Source organism: Haemorhous mexicanus, chromosome 8 (genome assembly GCF_027477595.1).
Source record: "Haemorhous mexicanus isolate bHaeMex1 chromosome 8, bHaeMex1.pri, whole genome shotgun sequence".
Taxonomy (NCBI): Eukaryota; Metazoa; Chordata; class Aves; order Passeriformes; family Fringillidae; genus Haemorhous; species Haemorhous mexicanus.
In genome coordinates, this window is record NC_082348.1 from 19401393 (window position 1) to 19421707 (window position 20315).

At 40.3% G+C, this 20315-nt stretch overlaps 3 protein-coding genes across 6 annotated transcripts; 2 read left to right on the top strand and 1 right to left on the bottom strand.

The window, feature by feature from the left end:
- Positions 1 to 232: 232 nt before the first annotated feature.
- Positions 233 to 7009, top strand: KLHL23 (kelch like family member 23). The gene is made up of 3 exons (XM_059853062.1): positions 233 to 1631; positions 3212 to 3364; positions 3879 to 7009. Exons 1-3 carry the CDS (start codon positions 419 to 421, stop codon positions 4187 to 4189), a joined length of 1677 nt encoding a protein of 558 aa, XP_059709045.1. The 5' UTR covers positions 233 to 418; the 3' UTR covers positions 4190 to 7009.
- Positions 7010 to 7143: 134 nt separating this feature from the next.
- Positions 7144 to 16120, top strand: SSB (small RNA binding exonuclease protection factor La). 2 transcript variants are annotated; one of them, XM_059853065.1, is made up of 12 exons: positions 7150 to 7258; positions 10469 to 10543; positions 12073 to 12176; positions 12342 to 12516; positions 12668 to 12775; positions 12866 to 12966; positions 13177 to 13248; positions 13332 to 13374; positions 13974 to 14114; positions 14477 to 14660; positions 14837 to 14968; positions 15665 to 16120. In XM_059853065.1, exons 2-12 carry the CDS (start codon positions 10478 to 10480, stop codon positions 15760 to 15762), a joined length of 1224 nt encoding a protein of 407 aa, XP_059709048.1. In that variant the 5' UTR covers positions 7150 to 7258; positions 10469 to 10477; the 3' UTR covers positions 15763 to 16120. The 2 variants fall into 2 exon arrangements, with proteins under 2 accessions (XP_059709049.1, XP_059709048.1); XM_059853066.1 differs by lacking the exon at positions 12073 to 12176 and having other exon boundaries at positions 7144 to 7258.
- METTL5 (methyltransferase 5, N6-adenosine) lies at positions 15779 to 20301 on the bottom strand. 3 transcript variants are annotated; one of them, XM_059853069.1, is made up of 8 exons: positions 20161 to 20301; positions 19668 to 19789; positions 18898 to 19012; positions 18290 to 18471; positions 17849 to 17931; positions 17520 to 17571; positions 16794 to 16843; positions 15779 to 15888 (listed from the first exon to the last, which is right to left on the bottom strand). In XM_059853069.1, the coding sequence occupies exons 2-8, from the start codon at positions 19774 to 19776 to the stop codon at positions 15835 to 15837; spliced, it is 645 nt and encodes a 214-aa protein (XP_059709052.1). In that variant the 5' UTR covers positions 19777 to 19789; positions 20161 to 20301; the 3' UTR covers positions 15779 to 15834. The 3 variants fall into 3 exon arrangements, with proteins under 3 accessions (XP_059709052.1, XP_059709051.1, XP_059709053.1); XM_059853068.1 differs by having other exon boundaries at positions 15779 to 16514; positions 20161 to 20252; XM_059853070.1 differs by lacking the exon at positions 20161 to 20301 and adding an exon at positions 19927 to 20084.
- Between the last annotated feature and the right edge of the window lie 14 nt (positions 20302 to 20315).

The following is a 20315-nucleotide window of genomic DNA, read 5'->3' on the forward strand; positions in this document are numbered from 1 at the left end:
CCGAGCTGGTGACGCTCCCCAGGCATCTGCTCCTGTCCCTAACACGGCCGGGCCTTCTGTCACCACCGCAGACAGCCTTTAACCCCTGCCCCCCGGGGTGGGGAGCGCCCGGACGGCGGCGGCAGCGGCTCGGGCCGAACCTCTCCGAGGCGAGCGGGCGCGCGGGGGCCGGGCTGGGCGCCGGGGCCCGCCGGCCGGGCTGAGGGGTGCGCGGGGGGGGCCGGCAGGGCACCAAAATAGGAGCTGCCGCTGCGGCCCCGCTGCTCCCTCCCTCCGGCAGCGGCTCTTCCAAAGACGGTCAGGGGCCGCCGCGGGCTGGGAGCCCCCTAAGCGCCGTGCCGGGCGGGTCCGCAGCCGGAGGGCGGCCGGGCTGAGCGGCGCGGCGCGGACAAAGCGGCGGGAGCTGCGGGGCGCGGCGATGGCCGCGGCCGGGCAGGAGGAGTACTCGTACCTCTACAAGGACTCCGCGCACCCCGCCGGCTTCTTAGAGGCGTTCCGGGCGTTTTACCTGGACGGGCTGTTCACCGACATCACCCTGCAGTGCGCTTCGGGGGTCATCTTCCACTGCCACAGAGCTGCCCTAGCAGCCTGCAGCAGTTATTTTAAAGCCATGTTCACAGCCGATATGAAAGAAAAATCCAAAACCCAGATCAACCTTCCCGGGCTCAGCCACGCAGTACTGGAAGCTCTCGTGAATTATGCATACACATCACAGATCCAGATAACAAAGAGAAATGTCCAAAGCCTACTCCAGGCTGCAGATCTGCTCCAGTTCGTGTCAGTTAAGAAAGCCTGTGAGCAGTTTCTGGTAAGGCACTTAGATACTGACAACTGCATTGGGATGCACTCCTTTGCTGAATATCATGATTGCTCGGAGCTGGAGAAAGAGTCCAGAAGGATTTTGTTATGGCAGTTTGAAGAAGTGTGGAAGCAGGAAGAGTTTCTGGACATTGGCAAGGAGAAGCTCTCTTATATTCTCTCCAGGGAGAATCTCAATGTTCAGAAAGAAGAGGCAGCCATTGAAGCTGTCATTAAGTGGGTGGCACACAACGTGGAAGGAAGAATTGAAGACATCTGTGAAGTGCTGAGCTGCATCAAATTAGACTTAGATAATGTGTATTTGAGGTCAGCTTTAAGCCTGCAAAACAAATGCCGACTCAATGACCGTAAGATAAGGTCACTCATATATAATGCCCTGAACCTCAATCCCAAAGGTCTTTCCAGAAGATCCACAGCAGCCATGTACGTAATTGGAGGATATTATTGGCATCCCTTATCAGAAGTGCATGTTTGGGATCCTTTAACCAATGCATGGGTCCAGGGAACAGAGATGCCAGATCACACCAGAGAGAGCTATGGGGTCACTAGTTTGGGACCAGACATATATGTGACAGGAGGTTACAGAACAGAGAGCATTGAAGCTCTTGACACCGTGTGGATATATAACAGCGAGAGAGATGAGTGGACAGAAGGCTGCCCTATGCTCAATGCAAGGTATTACCACTGCGCCGTTTCCTTGAGTGGCTGCATTTATGCATTGGGAGGGTACCGAAAGGGAGCTCCAGTCCAAGAAGCTGAGTTTTATGATCCTTTAATACAGAAATGGCTTCCCATTGCAAACATGATCAAAGGTAGGTAAACTTTTGTATGGTGTCTGCCTCCAATGTCAATTCTTTTGTATTTGCCATATTTAAGTGCCATGGAAACATTTAGGATTTGATCCAAATTTTAGAGAAGTCCGTGGGAATTTTCTGTTAATGTTGGTGGGCTTTGGCTCAGGTCTTCACTAGCCAAATAACCGCAACCATCCAAATGCTATGCTGGGCTGTGCCATAGAACAGCACGTAGAAAACTAAGTGGTAGTCTCAGTTTAATTTTGCCTTCTTTCATGAGTAAAATTTCTGTTCAAATTAAAAAGAAATCAGAAAACTACCCAGGATAAGAGTCCATTCAGTACACAATTAAAGAGCAAGTTCCAACAAAGGGATTGTATTATTTTTCTATATGATTTTCTATGCAGTCATTTATAAAGGTGTCATAATTTACAACTTCTTGCATGGAGTTCCTTCCTATTTCTGTGTATCATCTGTTCAGGATCCTTTGTTTAATCTTTAGTGCGAGGACAATGAAAAGCACTAATACCTCTTTTCTAGCAGCCAAAGTAGTGATCTACTAAAAATGTATAAATCACAGCCTAACCAAAGGGTACTGACTCTGACATGAGCTCAGTTGGTCAGAGCCCGGTGCTAAATAATGCCAAGGTCACTGGTTTGATCCCTGTATGTGCCATTCACTTAAGAGTTGGATTTGATTATCTTTCTGGGTCCCTTCCAACTCAGACTATTCTGTGATTATTTTGTAACAGTAACAACAATACTACAGTTATACATTTTATCATACATTTTTATAAATGAATGCAAATATTTATAATTAGTTATAAAAATTTACTGTAAGTTAATGCAACATAATATTTTTCTATGTACAAGAGAATTTTTGGATGTATATGTAAACGAAAAAAAAGCAGGCTTTTGCAACTTTCTCCATTGTTTGTATGTTTTCCTCAGACGTTGCTACTATTTTATTTTTATTTCCTTCAAAAGTAGAAATGTTATGCTAATCCTATGAGTTACATATTCTACGCAGTTGTTTTGCCCAGTTTTAATAAGTGTGAAACTAAGATGCTCAGACTCCCCCTTTGCTTTATTTCATTTTGTTGTCCTAGAGATGGAGTTAGAATGGCTCCATTCAGTTTATGTCCTTGTATAAACAATAGCTTAATTAGTAATACCATGAGAATTACCAAAAGTATCAGAAAAGATACCCTGAGACACTGAACAATCTCAACTCTCATTGTCTTTGCTCTTGCCATCTAAATGATTTTTTAACAACTCTAACTTAGTGAAACAGTGAAACTAATTGCCTATTCCAAAATCAGTGAGACAATGTGACTTTACTTACTCTCTAAAAATCCTGTGAACTATTGGGTGGCTGTATTATGTGCAATATATATTGGTTACTGCAGTTTTATTCGGTAATTCTTGACTTTTGCTGATATCTTGATAAATCTGTTTTATTCACATTCGGTTAAATACTTGCAAGCTTATAATGTTAATAACTATTAACAAATAATTTGAAATGGAGTTATGGATGGAAGAAACCATGGTTATTTCGTGCAGTCTGAATGCATGTTTGACTTCCACACTGTGAACAGGAGTTGGAAATGCCACTGCCTGTGTCCTGCATGAAGTCATCTATGTCGCTGGAGGTCACTATGGTTACAGGGGAAGCTGCACCTACGATAAAATCCAGAGATACCATTCAGGTAGCAATGAGTGGAGTATAGTCACCACAAGTCCACATCCAGGTAAATAATTTCTCTAACAAACATAGAGCTTGATTCGATTACTTGTACCTGGGAGTCCTTAAGACCATTTAGGGGTTTTTGACATATTCCTAATTAAAAAAAGAAATGCCTGTTGGATAGCAAGGGCTGTTTCCAAACTCTGAAAGTGGAAAGGAGGACCCTCTTCAAGTATCTGTTCTATAGAAATCACTCTATAAATACTGAATTAAGAAATGTCCACATTCTATTAAACAATATAACCTTCTGTAAAACCTAGCTATTCATTGACATTTGGCAAAAAATATTTATATTCATTTTAAAAGGGTTTTCTCTATGTTCTACATCTAGTAACAGTAAGATTTGAAAGCAATTTTTACTGAGTACTAGCGCTGTAGTGTAGCAGAAAATCCTGAGGTGTCTCCTAAGCTCAATGAGGACATTCAGCTGCCTCAGTGGTGCCCAATGTTTGTCATGTACTTGCAGTTTAAGTTAATGTTATCGTGCTGAGTTGTGCTGTATTCCTTTCTTTCTGAAGAATATGGATTGTGTTCAATTACGTTACAAAACAAGATCTATTTTGTGGGTGGACAGACCACGATCACTGACTGCTATGACCCAGAGCAAAATGAGTGGAAGCAGATGGCTCACATGATGGAGAGAAGGATGGAGTGTGGCACGGTGGTTATGAACGGATGCATCTATGTAACAGGAGGATATTCCTATTCAAAAGGAACATACCTGCAGAGCATTGAGAAATACGACCCTGAACTGAACAAATGGGAAGCAGTAGGTAATCTTCCCAGTGCTATGCGGTCACATGGCTGTGTCTGTGTGTATAATGTGTAAGCATTTAATTTTCATCTTGCTGTTACAGAAAACAGCAGATGCAGTATTCATAACAGTACTGATTACCTCATGAGGGGTTGTCTAATATAATCACTTAGTGCACATTGTTAATAACTAGGTGTAATTTGTTCTCATTTTAAACAACTCAGAAACATAAATGTGGTAACAAAATTTCCATCTACTTTTTAGTACAATTATTCTTTGTCATGGAAGTTCTCAAACTGCTCTCTTATAATACTTTGTACAGCAATATAGGAACTACTGTGAAAAATGGATTTGTTTTTGTTAGTCATTGGATGAAACTATGACTTGGTGCTAAGATGAGTAAAGCCAAACAAAATACGGTTCTAAGGACTACTGGCCTTAAGATGAAATCTTTGTGTTCTGAAGGTAGCTGTAGAAATGGACCATTGACACAAGCTAAGTGTATGGCATATGCAGGGCAATATCACTGGGATAACTAGGTTATCAGATTCAGAAATGGACATTTACAGCATGCCTCTTAACTCTACCTTCAAGTGCCAAAGCAAAGAAGAGCTTAGGCTAGGAATAAGGGAGGAAATGTTGGTAGTAGCCCCAGAGCATGGGCCAAAAGCATGCACTAGTTTTCCTGAAGGAGAAGTAAAAGGACATTTCTCTTTCCCTTTCTCGCATTCTCTTTGACATTGCCAATGAGAAATGATAAAAGACTCTGCAAGGCTTTGCAATGGGATCTTTGGGTGATGCACAGGTATTTGTAGTTTGGGTGTTTTTGTGGGCGGAGGGCTGTTCAGAGAAAAGCCTTAATGTGTTAACTCTTTTTTAATATCAATTCGAGATGTGTGCCTGTGTGGAATGGAAGGACGAAATGAGAGAGACTGGAAAATTAACATCTGCTTGAGATTCAAACTTCTCTATTTTGTTTAATGCCATTTGATCTTTTCTAAACTGTGACTTGAGCAAAGGTAACAACTAAAGAAACTTGTCAAAGTATGTTATGCATGAAGAAAAACCATGATCTATAGGATTGATTTATTTATTATTTCTGTCAAAACTTAATATGAGATCTTCAAATTCTGTGTAGAAAGTGGATTTTTGTAAAGTTATTTACAGACAAACAGATGACACTCTGTGGCCTGAGAGTGCTGATTCAAATGAAGAAATGCTTCAGGGAACAGAGAAGGCTCTTTTAGCACTGATCTCCCAATCCAGTTTATAAAATGACTGCACAGAGAGCTGTTAGGCATTGGTGTGAGAGGCAGGGACAACACAGGTTTGCCGTAGGGTGTGGTGGGAACTTCCCACACCAGCACTGCCATCTAAAAAGAATTTTAGGTTTTATTGGATTTCTCACGTACAAATAAAAGACTTTTCCAAGCAGTAAGTTCTGAGTTTATAATATTTCTTTTGCTTGATCATAAGCATGTTCAGCTTTTTAAAAATTCTTTCACTTTTTTATGCTATTTCTGACTTGCATTTGACTGCTGGTAGCAGGTGGCACTCAGCTCTGGCTTTGATGCGAAGTTCTGTGGTGTATATGTACAGTTCTTTTTTTGATATTTTTGTATGTTGCCTCACTATGTCAGAAGCTTGTGTGTGTATTCAGTGTTTTGCTTTGTTACCCATCTCACTGAGATCTATTTAGGGATCCCATGTAACTTGTTTAAAGACTCTAAAGAGCAGTGGAGAATTGAACTCTGAGGCTGTTTGAAATGTGTGGGCCAGGCAGGTGAGCAAGACATAAAATGAATTTGTTTCTCCTGGAAATCTCCACAGCTGACAATTGCTCAAGGGCAGGTGGAGATTGAAAGGACAACATCACAAGAACATGAAGGTGATCTTTGTATTGAATGAAACCACACTGAACCCAATGTGTTTATGTAATTTTTCAGTGCAAATTATGTACCCATGAAGCTTCATGTTTGTTGAAAAACACAAGCATAGAACAGCTGCTTGTGGCTGGCATTGAGGTTCATTCTGGTCTGAATCCAAAAGTCATGAGTCAGTGAAAGGATCTAAGAACAAGGTGAGGACTAACAAAACCAAACCCCTAAGCATCCACTTGCCAACTGCTAGCAAACTAGGTGCTTGATGTTGGTGAAAGACAGTGCTGTTGCAGGGCTGGGGCACAGGCACAGGAAGCTGGACTCTGCTTTGTGCCCCTGGGCAACCTGCAGGCAAGCAAATGCTGCTTTTTGGCCTCAGTGTTAAGTGCAAAGTGGAAAAAAAGCCTTTAGTTCTCCCCTGTCAGGAAAGAGTTTGTTGGTCTGGCATAAATAAAAGTTCAAGAAATTACTGCTTAGTACTTGAGTTGAATCCTAATTTCTCAGAGATTTTCAATGCATTAGAATAAATGGAGAGAAGGATAAGTTCAGACTAATGGTTAAATTTCAACTGGTGCTATTTTTCACAATAACCTACAAGGCCCTTTTAAATTAACTCATGTAGCACATCCCAAGATGTGTTGCAACCACGTCTTGGGCAGAGGCATTAAAATGAACTCAGCAGGAGGAAAATAGGATTCTGACCCCTGGTCAGAAGCCTACAAGGAATCTCTTAGCCATCTCTGTAATATGTTTTTAAAAACTGTTGAATGCAAACACTGAATTATTGTGTTATTGGACCTGTGCTATGGTAGACACTGTTCTACTGTTTCACCTATAAACTAGAAAATTAAGTAATGTGGAAGTCAAATCAATTGTAAAGTCAATACTATTGCTTAAAATTTTCACCTCTGTCATTTCCATGTTTGTAGCACTACAGATGGCCACGGTATATCTGTAGTGTTTAAGTGAATGTTTGCAACACTTAATAAATGTGAATATACCACTACTGTACAAATTCAAGTTGTTACTTTTTGTTCCCATGGCGCAAAAGCTGTGAACAGAAAGGCTGAGCACAGTCCCCACGCGCACGGCCCCCACGAACGCGCGCGCTCCCGGCGCGGGGCGGGGCCGCACTGTGGCCCCCCCCTCCTCCCCGCCCCGGAAGTGGCGCGAGCGTGAGGGGCGGGCGGGCCGCGGGGGCTGCTGGGCTGCGCGGCGCCGACTCGCGGTCTCTGGAGCGGCGGAGCGGGGCCCGCGCGCGCAGGTTCGTGTGGGGCCGTTCCCGGCGGCTCCCGGGCGGCGCCGTTCCTCGGGCGTGCCTCGCCGGGCTCGGTCCTGCCGAGGAGCGCCGGGCCGCGCCGGGGCAGGGCTAGCGGCGGGGCGCGGCGGCCGGGCCGGGAGGGAGGCAGGGAGGGTTCCCGAAGCAGGGGAGCACGTGCCGTCTCTGCCCGGCGGAGGCGTGGAGCGGGCCCGGCCGTGCCGCTGCCGCCGCGGTCACTTCCCGCCTGCAGCGCTTCTCGCGGCGCTCGGTGCGCGCTGCGGGGCTCGGGCTCTGCCGGGGAAGCGGAGCCGGCGGCACCGCTCCCGCCGCGGGGAGCCGGGCCCGGCCCGAGGGCAGCGCTCCCGCTCCTGCCGGGCTGAGGTGTCCGCTGGGCGGGAGGCTGGGCCACGGAGCCTGAGGCTGTCCAAGAGGGCTATGTTGCCACTGCAGACATGTAAAAGCGTCAACAGGAAACTGATGGTCTCCTGGCACAGTTCAGGGACCGACATTTAAATTACTTAATTCTAACGATTTTTTTCCTACATTGCACTGATTCTACTCAAAAAATCTGTTTAAGTTAACATCTGTGAAAAGGTGTGGCTTTAATTAATCCTACCCTTGAATAAAAACCGCGCTCACACCTCTTATGTAGGGGTTCCTGAAGGAGGCATAATAACGGCCCCACACGATCCATGTTACCTTATCGGGAAAGCTCTCTTATTAAAAAAAAGCTTTTCACTCTGTTACAGTAATGGTAGATTAATCAGCCCTGCAACTAAACTTTGTCTTGAACTTGAAACTAAATGTCTGGTAAGAGGAAAATCTACTTGAGAGCTCTTGTGGGATGATTTAGCTAATACAGTGTGGGATCTAATTGTTCTGTTTATGGGGGTTGACTGTAATTGTTTATAATTTAAGCCTAATGAGTACTTGCTTTATTTTAACCTGCTTTTTTTATGTTTCATGTGGTACTGATACAGACTTTTGGCATATGGGAGGAACAAGTCGGTATAGTTTATTAAGAAAGCCCTTAAAATCTTTTGTAGGATTTTGCATGCAGTTCAGACTGTGATTGCTGTTCATAGGAGCTTTTTATCAGTCTTCACTGCTGAACAGCAACTGAAAACTATTGATCTGGAAGCTGTCTTGTGCCAAATGACTGAGCTAAAGAGTCTGAAGTGAGCATGTGCAAATGCTAGAATTTCTCTTAAATTAGAAGGCTGCTTCTGCTTTTGTTCTAAATAGGTTAGAGCTCAATCACTGAACTGAATTCCACGCATGGCAAGTTTGAGTCTTTCTTAGTCTTCCCTACTAAGACGACTAAGTTTTTTACTTGCAGCTGAAAGGATGCTTTTTAGAAAAACTTTTCCATGTGTAAGACTTATTCTAAAGGATTTGTCCTAAGTATTGTGTTGGATCATATTTTTTGGTATTGACCTTGAAAACATTACTAAGGAAGTAGACTTTTTTTTTTTTTCCCCCCTCAACAGTGAAGCTGAGCCTTATGTGGAAATTGAGTTTTTGGTTTTGCGTATTTTGATACCTGGGCTGAGGCAGACTGGGACAGTAGTCAAAGACTGCTCTGTAGGTTGCCATTAAATTAGATCAGATTTGGTATAATGTAAAGTAGAACACAGATTTCTCTCACAAGCAGGGTGCTAAGACAGTACCAGCACCTGAATGGTGGTGAAGCAATAGTCTCCTGTAGTCAGGGTGGCTCATGTGGGACATCTCTGAAACAACTGCAGCGCTCAGCTGGGGTGCTCCGGCCTGGGTTTTGTAAAGTGCTTTATCGGTAAATGGATCACACTCAGCATAGCTGGCAACTAACACTTGCTGAAATAATGCTTTAAAGAGTGTTACAGTGTTAGGGACAGGTGCAAGTACAGCACCTTTCAAGGCTGTAAGTGCTGAAGAATTGCAAGTAAGTTCCAAGGATTGAATGTGGCTTTGAGATCAGGAAGAGGAGGAAATGGCATTATTGCAGACTGCAGTAAGCTGAACAGTTACTGGGGAATTAAACTATTAAAATAAGAAGATGAGGCTGCCTACGGGGCATTCTGATGAAGAACATAATTTCCTGTAACAAGGGCACCTCGGGGGAGTTTTCCCTGCTTCTGTGTTGCCAGTCATCTAGATGCTCTGGAAGATGTTACTGCCCTGCAAGTAGCAGAAGGTATATGGTCAAATCTCCCAATAAACCATGCAAGACACGAGTGCAAAACCATCTTTGCCAGCAGCCTTTGTGATCACAGATCTATGAACTGGGGTAATAAACCAAGAAACCTCTTTATCTTCTGCAGCTGGATTTAAAAATTGTGTTAGTGCTTAAAGAGAGAAAGAAGAAATCTCTGCTTCATAGTTCAAAACTGAATTCAAACTAATTTCTGACAGCTTCATAAAGATACATTTTTTTCTCAAGAATTAATCTTCACACTATCCTTATCTTAAAAGCAACTAGATAGAAAATATTTGATCCCAGTTCATTTTCTGGCCAGTAGCTTCTGTCGTAGTGACTGCATCCGAGGTACTGGGATTATACACTTGCTGCCAGTTAAGTAAAGTTACTTCCAAGTTAAAATGTCATATGTTATAAAGATACTTGATTCACTATTCAAGCAGAACTGCAGTGAAGACACATTTGTAAAGGAGAGAACGAGACGTCTTTAGGATGGGTCAGTAAATGCAGATATTTTCATTCCATCCTTCAGGAAGTTCTCTGAACTTTCCAAAGATTAAACAGGAGACAGAAACTTCAGAAACACTTTCTCATTATACTTATGTAGGAATTGAACATTTTTGTTATTGTTTTGCCTAGCGATGAGAGGTTGGATTTGACTTAAAAAACAAATGGTGTTGGCTCTCAGTTTTGTTGTTCTAAACTGAGGATCTGTGCCTAGAAAAAGATAAATGACAAATAAGGCTGAGAAGTGCCAGCATTTCCTAAATTTTATCTTGACTGCTGAATGCCAAATGCTGCCCTAACAACCAAAGTGAGGGGATTTTTTTTTTCCCCAGTTGTTTCATAGTTTCCCCTTGGGGTTCTGCAGTCATGTTAATAGTTGCTTCACGGACATAAATGTATGCATAATGAACTTGGCTGTTACCTTATTTAGATGCGGCTGCAGTGAAATGCAGTGCTACATGAATGTAAGTCTGTAGAAAATAGTATTCAAAACTTAGTGGTTTTGCTCTGTATTCTCTTCAAAACAGTTGGTGAAAATGGCTGAAAATGGAAATGGTGAAAACATGTCTATCTTGGAAAGCAAAATCTGTCAGCAAATTGAGGTAAGTTCAGTTTCAGTTTTTATAGTTTGGGATCTGGACTGAGGTGTTTTGGGGGCATTCATTGGCGGGGGCTTGACTAACTGGAAGCTGAATTTATTGGGAGTTAGACTCGAATTTTCAGCTTTTTAAAAAATGTCAGAAGTCTGTAACAGGTTTTTAACACTTTAGGATAGTCATAATTGTAGTTTAAGTTGGAAGCTATACTTGTCTAGAGTTGCTTGTATGAACATCATTTCAAAACAGAAAAGGTTTAATTTGCTAGGATTTAGGTGTTATAGCAAGTGAATCATTAAACAATTTACTACCATGTTTGCTGGGGTTATTCTACATGTGCAAATAGGAGAGTGCACTTTAATTCTAGGTGCCTTCATTTTTGTGGGGAAAAAATCCTCCTCCTCGGCAATCTCTGCTGGTCAAAATACTAGCACATTGCATAACTTGCTATTATGATTTACTGCTTTGTAATTTATTGCTACAAATTACAACTAAATTTATATACCTACTTTGGATTAACTCTGTCTCTCTAGAGGCTTGCAGGGTTACCCTACAACAAAAAAACCTGAGCCCATTGCTTTAAATGGCATGTAGAACAAAGCCACTTTCCTGAAGGACAAAAATGTAGCTGCACATGAATGTCCATTACCAAACAAAATGTGGAGATTCCTCTACCTCTGTATTTTGTTGGTTTGTTATATATAAATATAACAAAACCAGTTGACAGAAGTTGACAAAACCAGACTTTTGGTAATATGAGTTTGAGATGCACTAGAGGAAGAGGTAGGGTTGTAAAACTTGCACTGACTTTTCAAAGCACCATGGTATTGGTGAAAATATTCCAGTTTACCTTATGGTTTCTAGTATTTGACCTTTGCTGGATGACTGCAGGGAAAGAATCTGATTAACTTGTCTGTCTTGAAGTGAATTGTCTTGCCATGCCAGACAAGATATAAATAAGAACATAATAATTAAAATTAAAAATGAAAGAATGATTTCTTTATCTTACAGTGTTTTCTTGAATGAAACCTAGAAATTCCAGTCTGTGTGTACAGTTTTTCAGTATGCCAATACAATATTCTTGCATATATGCTCCTTATTTAAGGAGTACAGCGTGGATCTGCTGGTGACAAATTTGACTTTTGACTCTGCAGAGCTTGATCAGAGTGATAAATGCTTATCATATTAACAGAATAAGCTTTGCTGCTTTCCTAAACAAAATTGCATTCTATCTTTGCCTCATTAATTCCATTGGATGAAGCACTGTTTGGTGTGGGGTTGGTTTGTTTGGGTTTTTGTGGGCTTGGCTTCTGGTGATTATGTTTTTACAGCTTACACATTGCAATTATCTTTTTACAAAGTATCACATTAGAGCAGGAAGTAATAATTTCAGAATTCCCAATTGTTCAGATTAATTAATTAATTTTGGTATGTCTCAATCTACTGCAGTAAGCTGTTAGATGAAAACTAGCTTTTAAGACTGAAAATTTAAAGACACATCTCTCTTTCCTCCCCTTCCCCCTTCCTTTCTGCAGTACTATTTTGGCAATCACAATCTCCCAAGAGACAAGTTTCTAAAGGAACAGATCAAACTAGATGATGGCTGGGTACCTTTAGAAGTAATGATCAAATTCAACAGGTAAAGCAAAGTACAGCTAATGTGGATAAGAGTAACTTTCAGCTACCTATCTCTATTTGGGGCCAAGTGTTCCTGATACGCATTTATTTTTCCATCTCTTTTTTTAACATCTGGCTTCAATTTTGCCTGTGTATTTGTAATAACCTCCGTCTGCTTACTCAATAGGTTAAGTCGCCTTTCAAAAGATTTTGGTGTTATTGTAGAAGCACTGAGAAAATCCAAGACTGGTTTAATGGAAATAAATGAAGACAAAACTAAAATCAGAAGATCTCCAAATAAACCCCTTCCTGAATTAAATGACCAGTATAAGGCTGCAATTAAAAACAGATCTGTATATGTTGTAAGTAAATTTTTCTTTACTTTGTGCTGTCCTGCATGACTTTAACTGATAACCATCTGAGAGTACAGCTTGAATTAACTCATTGTATGGAAGTTATAATTTTTAAGAGTCACTTTGTGGCATATAATTGAAGCTCATTGCTATCTTGCAGAAAGGCTTTCCACTAGATGCTACTCTTGATGATATCAAAGAATGGCTTGAAGATAAAGGTCCAGTTGAAAATATTCAAATGAGGAGAACATTGCAGAGAACGTTTAAGGTAATGATGAGCATTTAGCCCTTGGGTAGGGATCCCTCCTGGACAACATTCTGTTCAGTTACTCTAACAATATCTCTTCTCATTTAACAGGGCTCAATATTTGCAGTTTTTGATAGTGTTGAATCTGCTAAGAAGTTCACAGAGATACCAAATCAAAAGTACAAAGACACAGAGCTGATAGTACTTTTCAAGTAAGTCCACATAACTGATATATGAACTAACAGTGGTCAGGGGTGGATTTACACAAGAACCAGGCTTGGCCTGAGAAGTGAGTTTTTGATGGCATCAGTAGATGTACCTTTTGGGGACTGAGACTTAGCATCTCAGCTTGGAAAAATAATTTCAACTGTTTCACATCTATTTTAACAGAATAATTTAAATTAACCTGTATTCTGTTGAAGGGAGGAGTATTGTACAAAGAAGAATGAAGAAAGGAAACAAAACAAAGTAGAAGCGAAAGCAAGAGCTAAACAGTGAGTCATTGCCAATCAAAGTGTGTGTCTTGCTTGCCTGACCATGCTTGAACTGACTCATAACTAATTTAACTTTTTTGCAGGGAAAAAGAAGAAAAGCAGAAACAAGCAGCAGATGCTGAAATGGTATGGTTTTCTTAAATCACCTACATTTTACAAAGCTAACATGGAATATTCTGTTTGAAATGTTCTAATATGGAGCACTTTCTAGAAAGTCACTTCAGTTTTTCCAACTAACTTACAGAGTTAGTGTTTTAATATTATTTTCAATAGACTAATTTTGTTTAAAGGCTCAGGTCCTGAATTTACATTATTAGGCATGTTTGCCTGTTCAGTGTTCCTGAAAGCACCATTGAGGTGATGGTTCTTCTATGGTATTTAAAGGATCCATTAATCCATTAAGGATTTCATCAGTATTATATACATTTTCAACCTATCAGCCTTCAGAAAGCTGTTTTGTAAAATTTAAAGAGTGTAATTAATATGGAAAGGAGTCCTAAGTTCCATGTAAGTGTATCACAGTAAGCAAAGAAAACTCAAAGGAGGGGACACACGCTGTACAAGACTTGGACATCAGCAGAACTAGGTTATGTAGGAAAAATGCCTGAATTACTGAAACTTCAGCTGCTTGTTTATCGCTATCATGTTTAATAGGATTGGGGGGGGAATATCAATATTCAAACTTGACTCTTCAGTGATAATGTGGGGTTTTTAATTGAATTTAGAAGTCTCTGGAAGAAAAGACAGGATGTCTTTTGAAGTTTTCTGGTGATCTAGATGACCAAACATGCAGAGAAGACCTCCATGAAGTATTTTCTGGTCACGGAGAAATCAAGTGGATACACTTTGTTAGAGGTGCGAAGGAGGTCAGTAATCTTAGACAAGAACTTAAGGTATTGAAGTTTGAAAATGAATGATTAAATGTTTGTTCTTTTATGTTATCAGATAAGTTACTGTCTTGTGAAATTGTAGAATATTTAGAGAATTGAATTTTTTCCATAACTTCTTTCAGAAGAACAGATAAAGGTTCCAGCCTTGTTAGTTGATAAGGTCAAAACTAAGAATGTTCATTAGCACAGTCTGAGGGCTTTGCTTCGGTCTAGTCATGTTTTACAATCATACAAGAGTAATAGATTTGCTGAAGCACTCAACAGGATATATTGTTCATCATTCTAGCTCAGTGTTTTTTCAGTAAGATTAAAATGCAAATGCCTCTCTTCTTTTAAAGGGAATTATCCTATTTAAGGATATTGCCAAAGAAGCTCTGGAAAAAGCCAAAGCAGCACATAATGGAAACTTGCAGCTGCGGAACAAGGATGTTTCATGGGAAGTGCTAGAAGGAGATGCAGAGAAAGAAGCTCTGAAAAAAATCCTGGAAGATCAGCAGGAATTGCTGAAACAGAAATCAAAAGGTTCTCCCTCCTCTTAATAATTTAAGCCTTTTTAATGTCTTGGAATTGCTGATGAAATTCACTCTTAAGTAGTCAATATATACTAACTACATAGTGACCTTAACTGTAAAGCAGTCTCTGCAGCTGGCCAATTTAAAGACAAACAATACAAAGTTCCTGATCTTCTATCTTCACAGGGCGCAAAATTAAAGGAAAAGGAAGAGGGGGAAAGATACCTCAGGGTGCACAAAAAGGAAAAATACAGTTTCAGGGCAAGAAAATAAAGTTTGAGAATGATGAAGAAGATGGTGAAAATGATACTAAAACAGGTATGTCATTCTGTGCACTTGATGCAGCTTACTCAATACTTTTACAGAAAGTAGCTCCATGTACTTGTGTTTCAGATTTGGCTCTGCAGCATTTCTGCCCTCCTTACAGTATTTGCCTGAAGAGTCTTGTGCTCGATTCCCTCCACAACTGCCCAAAAAGCATATTAAGATAATTAATATTTAGATATTAATTATCTATATAGTAGTATATAGATAAGGCTATACTGCATGGTTGTGTAAAATGTTATGCATTGAAACATGGTGATTGTCAGCAGCATTGCACAACTGTACAGACTCAGTCTCTTGAGTGGTGCTTTTTTTTTCCTTTAAGGATATGAGAAGATTTAATAGTTCGGCCCATCAGTATTTAGCTTGGAGCAGAGGAAGAGCTAAGCTCCTGTTCATTACATATAGCACCTGCTTAACTAAAACTCAGTGAACCCTACTCCTGGTAGATTCTGTTCCTTCATTTTCTTACCTGCCCTCCTGCTGTGGAGTTAGATGGGGTGAAGCTCTTCAAATGGGGCATTTTAGAACATCTAAAAGCTTTAGTCACAGTAATAAGCAAACCCTCTAGTGTAGCTGTGGCTGTAGATAACTGGGACTCAGACTTACACGGTGGGAAGAGTTTGGGTTTTTTCAGATTTCAGGCAAAGCTTTCCTTTACTCTAAATGACTACATATTCAATCTTGCAGAACCAGCAAGTCCCAAGAAGAGACCACTAGAGGAAACAGAAAAGGAAGAACCTGCACCAAAACAACTGAAAACAGAAAATGGAGATGGAAATCAGTAGTAGTCAAATAAAAGAATTTAAAAAAAATAGTGGTTTTATTGTTCCATTTTCAATAGATTTTAAATACATGCTTCAGTTCAGGACTTTTTTGGCAGAAAATCTAATGAAATCCACTTCAATGTCAACCTACAATTAGAGAAGAGTTTCATTTTATTGGGTTACAGCTTTTTTTTTTGTTTAAGAAGCATGCTTACTGCTAACATAAAACCCTGGAAAACTTTTCTATTTATAGTTTTGTTTATACTGTCAGATCTTCTCAATTTTTCTGGCATCTCATTCAAATGTAAAAGGTTTTGGACTTTGTAATCTCGTGGTTATGTTTAATAGCAGCTGGCAATAAATTCACACCTTAAAACTGCTTTCTACTGAAGCCTGGTTAATATAGTATAATGTTTCAACTGTGAAATAGCAAAGATAAGGACAGACTTAAATAATATAGTCAGCAGCTGATTAATACTTCTGTTCTTTGCTGCTCAACATACATACTTAACAGTATTCAACTATTGCTCACTCTCCTCTCTACTTTCCTTTTAGTAAGGGATGGGGATACATGGCTTCCAGGCCAGCATTTAGTAGCAAGGAACTTACTGTGGGCTTAGGCTGCCATACTGTAGTGTCTTGACTGTATCTTTTAACAGTGAGCCCAGGAATTCCTCCTGCTGCCCCCAGGCTGGCTCTGAAATAATGCTACTGCTGTAACATCCTTGTTCCTGTGGCCTTCAGCACTGCATTCACTCAAGCCTGAGCTGCAGCTAGGATTGAGCAAAGAGCTATTAGGAGTTGAGACAAGGAGGCTACCCTTAGCTATATCACATCTAATTGCAGTGCTGGCTCTAATCTTTGTATATAGCTTTGACTGGAATTATCATGATGCTTTTCCCCGGTCAGCTACAAAATGGAGTAACAGCAATGATGTGACTGAATGCTGTGACCATTCTTCATCCAGTACATACAGCCCTAAAACTTAGATTTCATTACAGAGAATTTATTTACCTCAGCATTTTCTCAGTTATATCAGGTTTTATACTTACTGATTTCTTCTTATGGAACTTGTATGATGCTGGTAAGTCAAACCTAAGTTCTGTGAACAGTATAAAGAATACATGTTAGACTGGGATGATGATCAGTCACTTAAGCCCTACAACCATGTACTTCTGTTTCTAATGTCTGCATCTGTTGTGGCCTGTCATACCTGTTTTATCTCTGCACTACATCATGATTAAACATTGAAGCTGTCCACATCAGACAGTTAAGTGGATGGCAGTTGTGTTTCAAGCACTTGTGCAACTTCATAGCTCAAGTTCTATGACTGTAAGAAGCATTTGGTTAGCAGAAGAACCGGGAAGATACTCCACTGGCAAAAATATTTAGGTGGCTAAGGAGAGGATGCTTTTTTTGTATGTGAGAACTGACCTGTGCTTCACTTTTCTTTTTCAGCAACATGCCCTTTGAAGCAGGAAGAGAGGTAACTTCTGCTTGAAAACAAAATCTAGGTGCAGAAACAAACCTAATTCTGCACAGAATATGTATTTCTCAGAGCTTTATTAAGTGCCTGCTTATATTCTAGCCAGGTAGCAAAAAATTTAAAAAAAAAAATTTTAAAAAGTCTGCTAAAAAGAGAAAGACCTGTGTCATTTATGTGCTAAATCACATTTAAATTTATCTTGGGCTGTTATGACTGGCTGGTAGTGTTAGAGATAATGTACAAAACCAAAACGTTTTGGGTTTTTTTTCTGTTAAAAATAAATAAATATTACCTGCTAAGACTTCCATCTTCACTTCCCATTCTGCTGCTTTCTTTTGAATGTGCTACAATAGTAGATAGTTTAAAAATGAGCTTTTAAAATTATCTGTTTTATAAACCTCTGTACTTAATAAGTCTCCTGTGCTTTCAGATTTTCAAACCCAAGCATTAGATTACATAATTATCTCGATGTAAGTGAGATTGCAGTCATTTGAGGTAATTAGTATTTATCCCAAACATACCCCACAAAGTAGTTGACAAATCAGTGAAGCTATAGCCATCTGTATAGCCAAATACTTTGTTGTCTGGGTAGTTCTTGCCCTACTGAACTGAAGAACTTACCTGTCGTGTTGAAGTTTTGTGAAGGGAATATACAGCTGTTTTTGCCATTTGTAGAGCAGTTTTCAGAAAAATCATATCAATTCCTAAAAGAATAATCAAATTATTAGAATTGTTAAATGGAAGGGCAAAGATCTGCTTAATTTTTTCTGGAATAATAGCTATTTGAGAAACAGCACTGAATAGAAAGTATTTCTAAAACATACTCAACTGCTTTTAATAAAAATTAATAGGGATATGAAATATCTAGTATTGGTTATTTCAAACCGCAGTGACTGTTAGTTACAATGCTGAAGTTGCTAATCTTAGGAAGCTGATTCCAGATAAACAAAACATTAAGAAATTAGAATATGTAACTAATAAACAAGGGAGATGTTTCATTGAAAGCATTTCCCTTGCTGTCTGGTTTGTGATAATTTCTAACTGAGCTTTACAATTACCAACCTTTGTTATGCTTGGTACCAAACGGAGGGTTCATAATAACTGTGTCAAAAGTATCTGACATGCTGTCAGATAAAGAACAGATGTCACACTGAACCATGTTGACATTCGTGAGCTCAAAGTCTTCAATATTGGTATTAAATATTTCCAGTGCATCTGCATCTATGTCAAGCCCCACACAGAATCTATTAAGAAAAGTGGCACATATTAGTTTACTACAAACTAAAATGGTGTTTAAATTCTACAGTAAGGGATCTGTGTACACAACTTATTTTATCTAGGAAATGTAACAAGTATACATAATACATTCAGTGCTGATAAAAATTCAAGTACTTCTGTTGCCCTTTCTCGAGTATAAATCTAAATTTTGTTAAGGAAGTTTCATGTGTTCATTTAATGCTTAGGGGGAGAGCAAATGACTTGCAAATTAATGACAGCTGTCCATCACTTTCACAGTATGAATGGCTATTGACAGTCAAAACTTGGTAAATATTAACCTGATTATAAACCTGAATTGTTTTAGTTCAGCATTGCTATATTTTAATCTTGCTTTCTTTCTACTCTTCTATGCCAGAAAGAAATATAACCAGAACTTAATATTAAATACTTACCCTGCTCCTAACATTGCACTTCCAATGCTGAGCATGCCACAACCACATCCTAAATCTGCAATTGTTTTGTTTTCAATATCATCAAAAGTATTGTGAATTGTATAAAGCATACATGCTGGGGAAAAAAAGCCCAAACAAAACAGGTCAATAATACCAAATATGAACGTGATTAATCAAGAAAAGCTGCGTCTGCCTTCAGAAGACTTAATTTTGCATTAGAAAACCCCTTTAGTTAAACTGATGTTCTCACTGCCTGTAATTCTCTTTTTCATTTATATGTGAGGAGTCAAAAACATTTTGACAAGTTACAAACTGTGGATCTTTGGTGGAGAGATAGAGCTCTGAGTATTGCTTGTGGAAAAAGTATGCCTCTAAACTTTTTGGGGGAAAAACAATAGAAGGATATAAAATATGGAAAAGAGAATAATTAATAAGAGTATAGATGAGTGTCTATATATATACTTTTACTGGTTTTGTGGGTCATGACATAGCTCCATCTCAGCTTCTACAGTTACAGATTAAGATTGCTTCTATCACAATGTTATCTATTAGATTAATAAATTCGATTTTTGGATTGGACATTGTCTTAGGTTGCATTTTTCAAACAAAGACAGACATTACCAGAATACTACTATACACATTCCTGCTGGATATACTTTCTTAACTATTTTCAGTGTAAAGCCTTCAGACAATGCAGTAGAAAAAACTTTTTGAATTAAAAGTGTTGATGAAATAGTAAAAGAGAAAACAGTGGTGTGGGTCACCTCTACCTGCAATATGAGGTCTTGTTGGATACTGTTCAAGGAGTAGTTTTGGACTTTCGAAAGTATCAACTTGTTGAAGACAGCTTTCCAGTTCTTTAAGCTTTAATTTCTTCATGTTTATGGTTTTACTAAAGAAAATAATGTGTAATCAGTTACAACAATATAAATAAACTACGTATGATCTGAAATTATTTCATACTTAAAATCCCCTGGTACTCTTCAGCATCTCCCGGGTGCTTTCACGCTGCCGTTTCCCGGGACGCACCTGGTGGAGCACCGATGATGGGGAACGAGCGCGGACCCGGGCGGCGGCAGCCCCACTCCTCGCCGGCTCCCGGAGTTCAGGCCCCGGGCTCCGCTTCTACCGCCCGGGCCCGCCCGCCGCCCAGCCCTAAGCGGGGCAGGAGCTGAACCCCAGCGACCGCCCCACCTGCACCGCCCGCTCGCCCACAGCGCCGTCCCGCTCCGCCGGCCCTCGCTCGGTACCGCGCCCACTCACCGCAGCTGGCCGGGCCGGGCCGGGCCGGGCGCTCCGAGCGCCACCGCGCACTTCCGACGCTCCGCCCCGCCCCTTCCCGGGCTGACGGGCACCTGCGGGAATGACACGCCAGGGAGCTTCCCCGTGGGTCGTTAACAAGTGCGAGCTTTGCTCTC